The sequence below is a fragment of the Octodon degus genome, unplaced genomic scaffold (genome assembly GCF_000260255.1).
Source record: "Octodon degus isolate 3935 unplaced genomic scaffold, OctDeg1.0 scaffold00102, whole genome shotgun sequence".
In the NCBI taxonomy this organism is placed as follows: Eukaryota; Metazoa; Chordata; class Mammalia; order Rodentia; family Octodontidae; genus Octodon; species Octodon degus.
In genome coordinates, this window is record NW_004524678.1 from 2,412,352 (window position 1) to 2,422,707 (window position 10,356).

General features: G+C 39.2%; 1 protein-coding gene across 1 annotated transcript in view; it reads right to left on the reverse strand.

The window, feature by feature from the left end:
- Gpr137c (G protein-coupled receptor 137C) overlaps nucleotides 1–10,356 on the reverse strand; it is a 68,551-nt gene that overhangs the window by 26,476 nt on the left and 31,719 nt on the right. The window contains exons 2-3 of the mRNA XM_004638747.2: nucleotides 6,975–7,018; nucleotides 5,518–5,746 (exon numbers count right to left, since the gene is read on the reverse strand). Of these exons, the coding sequence (XP_004638804.1) occupies nucleotides 5,518–5,746; nucleotides 6,975–7,018 (273 nt within the window). The remainder of the gene's footprint in view (nucleotides 1–5,517; nucleotides 5,747–6,974; nucleotides 7,019–10,356) is intronic.

Genomic DNA, 10,356 nt, shown 5'->3' on the forward strand with positions numbered 1-10,356 from the left:
AGACAAATGAACAATAACTTTGGCTATGAAAATAACAAAAGAGGGTGATAAAATAGTAATCAGAGGAGGAAAGAACCTTATTTGAGCAATTACAAAAAACCTTTCTTTCTCTCTCTCTCTTTTTTTTTTTTGCTTTAAACAATTTATTTTACTGAAATGGACTTAAGTTTGTTTCTGAAGTGATTCCATTTATTTTGATACATCTTTTACCCATGATGATTTCCAAGATCTTCAAGCCAATATAAATATTTTGTAAATATTTGAATTTTTGGGTATACACCTGCACAATACCTCAGCAATATCTTTCAGCAAGGAAATACTGAAGAGTAAAGACTAGACACAATTACTAGGTACAGTGAAAATCTTCTGCAAATATTTCTGAGGTAAAAAGGCACCACATACCTGTTCCACTAAGATAACCACCCTTACGACACAGGATAATTTTATTTTTACATAGGACCTACAACACTTAAGCTGCCAATTAGGTACTGAATGGCAGAGTAACGTCCCCAGTTTACGCCATGAAGTCATAGGGAATAGGTTCCAACAACTCGGGTTCCTTCCCATTGGTCCTGACAAAGTGTGCTTCTCTGGGAGGGGCAGGCCGGCATTTATTTCAACTGAACCCAGGTTATCTTTCTCTTTGGCTTCCTTCTTTTTCTGATCATTTTCCTTGACACGTTTCAGGAAGCTATCACGACTTTCTGAGTGTTTAATATGCTCACTACACACATTAATCTTCTTGGCAAGTATCTTGCCTTTAACTTGCTTGCTTACAACAATGCCAACAGCATGCTGGGTAACGTTGTAGACTCCTCTCGTTTTGCCATGGTAACAGTACTCATTCCCTTGATGTCTACACTATCACCCTTTTTGTAGATTCGCATGTATGTAGCCAAAGGAACAACCCCATATTTTCTAAAAGGCCTGGAAAACATATACCGGGTTCCCCTCCTCTTGCCGTTTGTGTTAGTCATTTTGGCAAATTACTGGAAGATGGTGGTTCCAGCCGAAAAAAAGCTCTCTCATTTTTAAGAATGAGACCATCTGAAGCAGAAAGCAATCCTTCCTTCCCTATACCACAATGTGCTGCGACTGTTCCCCAATGACATGCAGGTCCCCAGAGGACACCAAGGGAATGTCCTGTAGTTCATAATTTATCTTAGTTCTGACATCATCTACTTGGAGATAGCAACACATCTCCCACTGCCCCCTCGTGGCACTGAGGGGCCAATCTCAGCACAGGCAGTCACAGAGAGTTCTGACCAAACAGTTGTACTGTAGATCTGGGGTTCCAGTGACCCCCTCCTGGGGTTAGATTAACTTACTAGACCAGCCTGTAGAGCTCAGGGAAATGCACTCACCAGTTTACTCAGAGGGCTATTCACCAAGGACTCCCATGCACCCCTCCTTGGAGAACTATGCCAGGCAGGTGTGGGGTAGGGCTGCAAACCCACCCTCCGTGCCTCCTCCCAGTGCCTCCAAGGTCCTGTCACCTCCAAGGTCTTGTCTCACAGTCTTTGAGCTCCCCAGGCCTGGCCTCTGGGGCTTTTAAGTCTCCTGCAGGCCCATACACCTTGGCTGGATGCCCAGGGTGGTTTTCCTCAGAGGTGTGAGACCTTGGAAGGCTAGGGCTCAGAAGAGGACCTAGGCCCTAGGGAATATGTTCCAAAGGGAGGTTAGAGGACTCTTGCCTTTTATGTTTCTATTTTTTCATTTAATTTTTTGCTTTCTTGGCTGTGTTCTGAGTGTGCTTTTTCTTTACCACACATGCCTACCATGCTGTGCTGCCTCAAAACAGGCCCCAAACAACAGGGCAAAACAGTTCTGGGCTGGGACCTCTAACGCTGTGGAACAAAACTAACCTGTTCTCTTTCCAAGGTGACAGTAGGCTGGGCTGAGGGTTCAACCTATAAATCATTATTTTTTATTCTTTTTTTTTTTTTTTTTGAGACAGGGTCTTGCTATGTACTTCAAGTGGGATGAACTCACTAGATAGCCCAAGCTGGCCTCAAAATCACAGCAATCCTTCTGCCTCAGGCTTCTGAGTGCTGGGATTACAGGTGAGCACCACCCTGCCTGGCAGCTGAGGGCCTTACCGTGACCAGTGCCCACTGGGAAGCCACCTAGGGGCCCCTAGCTGCCTGCAAACAATACCCTGCACAGAATCTACGGCTGTTAAGGACCTGTGTGCCAGGAACCAGGACCAGGGACCAGAACATATTTGTTCTATCACAGTATCACAGATCATCTCCTAAAGCTGTCAGAGGACAATGTGAAGAAAGCAACTTTCTGGTGCATAACAGACATAACGCTCACACCTGTCTGCTTTCCTATCAAGACACTCAATGGAGAAAACCTGAGAGAAGATAGTTTTTCAATAATGAAGTCAACAGGGTGAACTGCAAGGAAAGAAGGAAGGAAGTGATGACAATGACAAAATTAGAGTGCTACAGAGAGGTACAATTTGTAAGTAGTAAGGGAATGGCACTTAAGCTGGTGGAAATATCCAAAAGGCAGTTGAGGTAAGAAAAATTAAATAAAAATAAAAATTCATAAGCTACAAAAATTCAAATAAAATTAATTGACACTCAAATGAGGCACCCAAGGAGCCGTGAATAATAAGTAGCCCTGCCTTCTAAAAGCTCAGACATCAGTCAGAAAAATTAGACATTTACATACAAATGCTGCCTCCTATAATCTAAGAAGTTCCCTGAAGGAAGCAAATAAAATTTGGTGACAGTTCATGTAAGGATTTGCTTCTAATTTTACTTGGAACATGGGGAGATGGGATACAGATAAGTTCATACAAAGGACAACATTAGAGTCAGGTCTTGAACGTGGGGAAGCCAGGAACAAATGCTGCACGGAGCAAGGAAGGGTATTTCTGGCTGGAGGCGGGGAAGGCATGTGCATGTCATCGTGAAATGAGGCAGGTAAACGGTGGTGGCCACGAGTGCGGAGGATCTTGTTACCATGCAATACGTAAGGGACGGAAGGAAGAATAGAAAGGGAAAGAAAACATTAAAGTCTGAGCTTTCAGGACATGTTCTTAGGGCCGCAGAAACATACTGTTCAAGGAAGAAAACCAAAAACCAAAAAACCCCGAGCCTAGTGATTTTAAAAGAACACGAAGGCAAGATGACACATTCTTTCAACAACAACAACAAAAAAAAAACCACCACAATACACATAGTCTCTCATTTACCTCTATAGCTATTTCTGAACAAGTCTCTATGTAGAGTTCCTAGATAATTCTGAAGAGCTTTTCAATGGAAGATTTAAAAATATTATCATAAAAGGTGAATACCATTCATATGGTACTCAGGGGAAGATGTTTAAAATAATTGCGGAGGGTTTATCCGAGTTTTTTTCTTCTCAGATTGGCAGTTTTACTATATTCAGAGTATTATCTATTCCAAAGCAAGTAAAACCAAATTTAGAAAGTTATTAGGTATCTAAAAAAGAGGAATTTTAAATTTAATCACATCTATTATCTATCTATGCATAATGAAGCATAAATAAGCAAGAATCATGAGTTTTATATTGATATTATTCTACAATGCTGCCTATACAATGTTGTAGACAGTAATGGTGAAAGTATTATTCTTTTTTGACAGTATTATTCTTATTAAGATATTCAAATTTTATGAAATCTTTAGAAGTTAAATAAAATAATTTTCCAGGTATGACCAATACACTTGAAAGTCTTACTCTTAGGGGCCCGGGAGATGGCTCAGTAGAATAAGCGCTTCCCTGGCAAGTACAAGGGTCTGAGTTCAATCCCCGGTTCCGCAAAAAAAAAAAAAAAAAAAAAAAAAAAAAAAAAACCCAAAACTACCTTTGGGGCTGGAGATGGCTCAGTGGTCTAAAGCACCTACTTAGAACAAGCTTAGCAAGCACAGGGACCGCGGTTCGATCCCCCAGCACCACATGCCAGCCCCGCCCCCTGGTGGGCTGAGCTGGCCACACACACCACACACTCTCTCTGTCTCTCTGTCTCTCTCTCTCTCTCTCTCTCTCTCTCTCAAATAAATAAAAAAAAAAAAAAAAGAAAGTCTTACTCTCTTTCAGTCTTTCTTAGCTCTCTTCACATATATTCAGCATTTCACTAAAATGTTTATAAAGTAAAATTAAAACCGCTGCCTAAATTAAAGGACAGACGGGTAACCATATATTTAATGACAGCAGTTACTCGGACTATGTTAAAGATAACGACAATAGAGAATTCTAAAATGATTTCAGAGAACCGTTCTGCCTAAGATATCATCTGGTTGGGGCTGGAGACACAGCCCATCGGCCTGCCTGGCAAGTGCAAGGTCCTGAGTTTGATTTCCAGCATCAAAAAAAATCTTGTTTTTCTTCAGTGAATAGTCAATGATACAGAATTTAAGAAAGCTCTCCTGGCAAGGAACTGCACAAATGTGTGTACGTATACTCCCACCTCAACACCTGTGCACCTGACTGCTCCACCCAAAGCCACAGTCCCCCAGCCACTTTGTCACTCAACAGGAAAAGGAAAAGAAACTAATGCACTCACAGGTGGCTTTTTTCCAAAATGTAAGGAAAGGGGGAGGCAAGGCAGGGCTAGCTGTTTTGATCATAATATGTACTTCATATTATAGGTTGGTGCAACATGTTCTAAACGTCATACAAACAAGCACCACTTTACCTCTATTATGTCTTTATGTCATTAACCCAAGTGTAGGTACACATAATTTAGTAAATTTGTTTTAACACCAGTATTACCATGCTTACTGAGTAAAATCTTACATCGTTATTGCAGTTAGACTATTGCATATTAGACTATTTTGGCCCATTCATATATATTCTGGTTTATTTCATTTAACTAGCCTCTAATATAGCTAGAAATAATTTTTCTAATACAGTCATAGAAAATTCTTTTAATACAGTCATAGAAAATACATGCGTATGTAAAGCTTTTTAAAACTATTGTTTACTAAGAATCACACTTTTATTTATTTATGTATTGCGGTAACAGGGATTGAACTCACAAACTTGTGCTTGCTAGGCAGGCACTTATTCCACTGAGCTACCTCTCCAGCCCAAGAATCACATTTTTAAAAGTCTTTCATTGCTAATGGCTATTCCTTCATACTTAGAAATACAGCTGTTGTTTAGAATACTTTTTTTTTTTTTCCCAGTACTGGAGATGGAACTTGGGACCTTGAGCTTGCCAGGCAGGCACTTATGCCGCTGAGCTATCTCTCGCCCCCAGAATACTTTTTAAAAAGCAACATAAGCCAGGTGTGGTAGAGCACGCCTGTAATCCCAGCACTTGGGAGGCTGAGGCAGGAAGCTGAGCACCCTCAAGTTTGAGGCCAGCCTGGGTTACAGAATAAGTCCAAGAGCAGCCTGAACTGCAGAGTCAGACACCCTGTCTCAAGACAAACAAACCAATCCCCCACAACAACATAAGCTTTACATTAAACTATGGTACATAGGCGAAGGATTTGAAATTATATTTTCAAGCGCAAAATTAAGAAATATACTTACCTTTGATTCGAGGTAGACATTTGCTGATGACATTTTTGTAATTTTGCATATGTAACTAACTAAAGAGATGGCACAAAGAATAAACAAGCTGTCATTAATTAATGCTCGAATAAACACAGTCCATTTCAATTGATTTTCTGGAACATCTCCATGGACCAGCATTGCACAAGTCAAGTTCACCACTAGAAAGAGAAGGCTTGCCAGGATAAAGCCCAAATGCAGTAGAATTCTGAAAGAAAACAGGAGTGTGTTAGCCATTATAAAACTAATTAGACTTCAATGTATTATTTTAGGCACAAGAATTTCTTCAGTTTAAAATGTTTATTACTTCATTAAATACAAATTTAATAATCTCTTAGTTACTTGCAATAATTGTGCTGCTAAGAAATTAGTATCTAATCCATTTTAAAATGCTATAGATTTTAAAGCATTAATTTAAGAAATGATCTCTTATGAATTTGAACTTATTTGCCTCTACCAGGAAGACAATATAGTACTATTTAACATTACTTCAAGCAACTTTGTAGCTTTTATCTGTATCACTACTAAATACATTTTCATTGGCCTTTGCATTCTGATATTTACCAGATTTTTAAAATTTGCTTAGAAAATTAATGTGATGTATCTAAATTTTTTTTTCCTTTTTTTGCAGTACAGGAGATCAAACTCAGGACCTTGTGCTTGCAAGGCAGGTGCTTATGCCACTGAGCTAGCTCCCTGGCCCTGTATCTAAATTTAAATTTATCATCTAGTAGTAGTTTTGAGAGGTAAGGGACATTCTTTTAAACAATATTGAATCCCATGAACATCTGCTTATAGTAAAGCTGACTACATAGGAAGTTGATGAAAGAAGTCAAACTTGACTAGGACAAACAGAAGGCTAGGACATATATAGTTTGAAGCATTCGTCAATGCTTCATCTTCCTATAAAGGTATATATTTACTGTGCATGCAAAACACTCGAAAAATTAGCACCTCACCAAAAACATTTCAGTTAGGTGTGGCTGTCCACATCAACTGTCAGTAACAGCGTCACACAGGGCAGTGACCCATGGAAGCACGTTTATATCCTCAGATTAAGCACATATGGTCCAGCAATTTATTTTACAATCCAAAAATCTTCTTTTTCTCTTTTCCTTCTCCTCCTCCTCTTTCTCCTCTTCCTTTTTTTTTTTTTTTTTTTTTTTTTAGAAAGGTTCTTATTTTGTATTGCAGACTGGCCTTGAACTCATTATGTAGCCCATGCTGGCACTGAATTCACAGGGAACCCCCTCCTCAGCCCCCAAGTGCTGGGGTTACAGGTGTGCCCACCACCCCCAGCAACAATTCTTTTCTTCTGCCATGAACAGTGTATTGTTAAAAGGCCTTATGTCTTTTAGATAATAAGCATTAATACTAACGAGTTAATCTCTTTGATCTTTTAGGCAGAAATTTATTTAGAGACTTGAGAAACTTACTTGTGTTTGTCAAGTTCAGTGGCACATCTGACTTTACATATAACCTAGAAAGAGAGTAAAAAAAGCTTTGAAATCATGTATAATATGATAGTCTCCAATTTGTTCTGACTTTGTGTTTCAAAGCAATACAATAATAGTGGAAAAAAGTTCAGATATTAAGTCAAATTGCTAAAAAGCAAAAACAGACAAGTTTCCAAAGGCTGAAAACAGTGAATAGCTTTCTTTCTTAGTCTTAAACAAAAATTTCTACCTTAAAAAAAATGGAAAGTTAATTCAGTTTAAATGCTCATTGAACTTTTATTGTGAGGCAGACTTTGTGCTGGTGGCCACCTACCCTAAACTTTGTTCTATTACTTTTGTTTTGCCCTAAAATAGAACTTTTTACTAAAGTATGAATGTGACTGAGTGTTCACTAAGATTTTTCCCCTTTCTGGTGAGATGAATAACAGAAAACAAGGAATCGAAAGTAAACACAAAGATACTGAGCACAGAGCTTACTTAGCAAACTTCCTTCTTTTACAAAGTCTTGCAAATGCGTGGTGCTAAAGTTAGGCAGGTAGGCAAGCAAATCTGATGGAAACGTGGTATATTCTGAGAGCATAATGTAACAGCATAAGAGGCCTCAAGTTTCTAGACAGCTGTTCCAAAGTATGGGATTTTCCTGATCCGGCATGACTGTACACGCACTACAAAGAACAATGGAATAGAAGTGGGAAGGCCAGGTATAGGAGTACTTCACTTTGGTGCCTTAGAAAGAGGAAAGTAAAAAGTTATGCACAAAGGTAGCGCAGGCATTCAGGGATTCATTCAAACACTTCCTGCTCCCTATGAACATCTTACTCTCTACCAAAGGTAGTATGAACCTTGCATCCACAAACATGACCACAGGTTCTGCTCTCAAGGAACTTGTACGGGACAAAGAGGTAAGCCACTGATTTTGGCCCAGTGTGACATAAGAGCAAAGATGCTGTCACAAGATCTAGGAAGGGAGAGATACTACTTTATCCAGGAAGGGATAAGAGGTAAAGGTTAAGAGGAAAAGCTGTAGAGTCAGGAGGACTCCTGGTTGCAGTGGCAACCCCCATTCATTTTCAGTCTCTTCATATTATTCTAGGTACCTCGTATAAGTGGCCTCCTACAGTATTTGTCCCTTTATGACTGACCTGTTTCAGTTAACATAAACGTCTTTAGAGTTTCTCTATATTGTAGCATGTGATAGCGTGTTCTTTCTTCCAAGGCTGAATAATATTCTGCTGTATGTCTATACTATATTTTGTTCCCTCTTTCAACTCTCAATGGACAGTTCACTAAAACCTTGAACTTTTGGCTATTGTGAGTAATACTGCCAGGAACACCTATCTTCTAGGTGTGTCTTTTTGTTTTTGTATTTTTGAGACAGGGCCTCACCATGCAGCATTCAGGCTGGCCCTGGAACGCACTGGCTAGCCCAGGTTGGCCTTGAACTCAGGGCCACACTTCTGCTTCAGCATCCTGGGTGCTGGGATTGAGGGAGTGTGACAAGATGCCTGGTACAAATATGATTTCTAACAGTCTTTTGATAGTAAGTTGTATGATGCTCCTTTACCCCTAAATACTTCACTGTATATGCTTCTTTTAAAAAACAAAATTTTTTATGTAACTACAATATGCCATAAAAGTAAAAAACTGAATACTGGCAAAATACTATGTAATTATGTTGTGTAATTTATAGATCTTATTTATATTTTTCCAATTGTCTCAATAATATCTTTTATTGGAAAAAATATCCAGGATCATGGATTACAAACTTCATGTATATTCAGTCTCCTTTAGTCTTCATCTTTTCTTTGTCTTTCAGTTTTGGAGAGTGTAAAGCACTGATCTTGTAGAATGCTTTTTAGCCTGTGTATTTTATTTTTTATTTTTTATTTTATTTATTTTTTGGTACAAGGAATTCAACCCAGTGTCTGCACTCATCTATGTCCCCATCTCTCTCTTTTTTAATGCTTTCTTAAAAATTTGAGACAAGGGCTGGCGAGATAGCTCAGTGGACTAAGCGCCTGCTTAGGCAAGCACAGGGAACAGCGTTCGATCCCTGGTCCCACATGTTGCACCGGCTCTGCCTGTGGAGTGCTCTGTGCCAGTGATCGAGTCCAGCTGTGGTGGCACACGGCTGTAATCCCAGCACTGGGGAAGGCTGAAAACAGGAGGATCACTACAATCTGCGTACTGAGTCCCTGTACCAAATACACAAATGAAAAAAAAAATTGAGGCAAGGCTTGCCAAGTTGCTCAGGCTGCGCTTGAACTTGTGATCTTTTGCCTCAATTTCTAAGTGCTTGCAAAACAGGTTATATCAACATGTCTGGCTTGACTAAGATGCCTGTCACATGTGGAATGGTTGAAAAAGATGTATTTTTATACAATGGAGTATTACTCAGCTATAAAGAATGATAAACTCAAGCCTTCATATTTAAGTGGATGCCACTTGAAGATATAAGTGAAATAAACCAGACCCACATATGTAAATATCGTATTGTCTCCCTAGTATAAGAACTCAAAAGAAGAATTACATATAGAAAGGTACAACACAAATAAAAGGAAAGTAAGAACTTGAGGACTGGACAATGAGGAGGGGGCAAGGAGAAAAGCTGGGAAACATGACAGGGGCAAAGCCATGCATTTGTACGCACGAGATGAGTGGGGCAGTGATCCTGGGGGACATCAGCAGGTTTTTGAGACTAGCGGTTCGCTGGTGGGATTCTCACCCTGACTAACAGTATATGCTGGTGCCTGTGAGCCAGGCGGCTGCACAGAGGATGGCAATGTGTAATAGAGGGGTCACACTTGGAGTGCCTGCCATCCTGGTCTTCTAAATATGTACTTCTTGTCATGACATGCCAATTATTGCCATACTGTCTCTCAAGTAAAGGTTTTTTAAAAAATTTTTATTTTTTTCTTTAAAAAGGGGTAATAAATGTAAAAAAAGAACACAAGAATAACAAAAAATATGTCACAGGTTTATCCTGTTATAATTCTGTATATGGTTAGATTTCTAAATTTCTTTGTAAAAATATGTAAATGCTTATTTCTAGTTTTTTAAATTAATTTTCCCTCATATTCTGTAAGGACTTAAAGTTCAATATGTCAATATTTGATGGAAAATACCTGTTCCATGATATGCCGAAGATATTTAGTATTTAGACAGATAGGGTAAACCAAACTGCATATATTGCAGGTTAATAATAAGCTTCTCTTCTGGAGGGTTAACAACCTAAGTTAGCAGATCAAAATTGGAGAAAAGGAAGGCTGCAAGGTCAGCCAACATTTTGGCCCTAGCCTTTCAAGGTCAGTGAAGACTCAGGACATAGGAGAACCTGTACTGTAACATCACGTAATTCAGT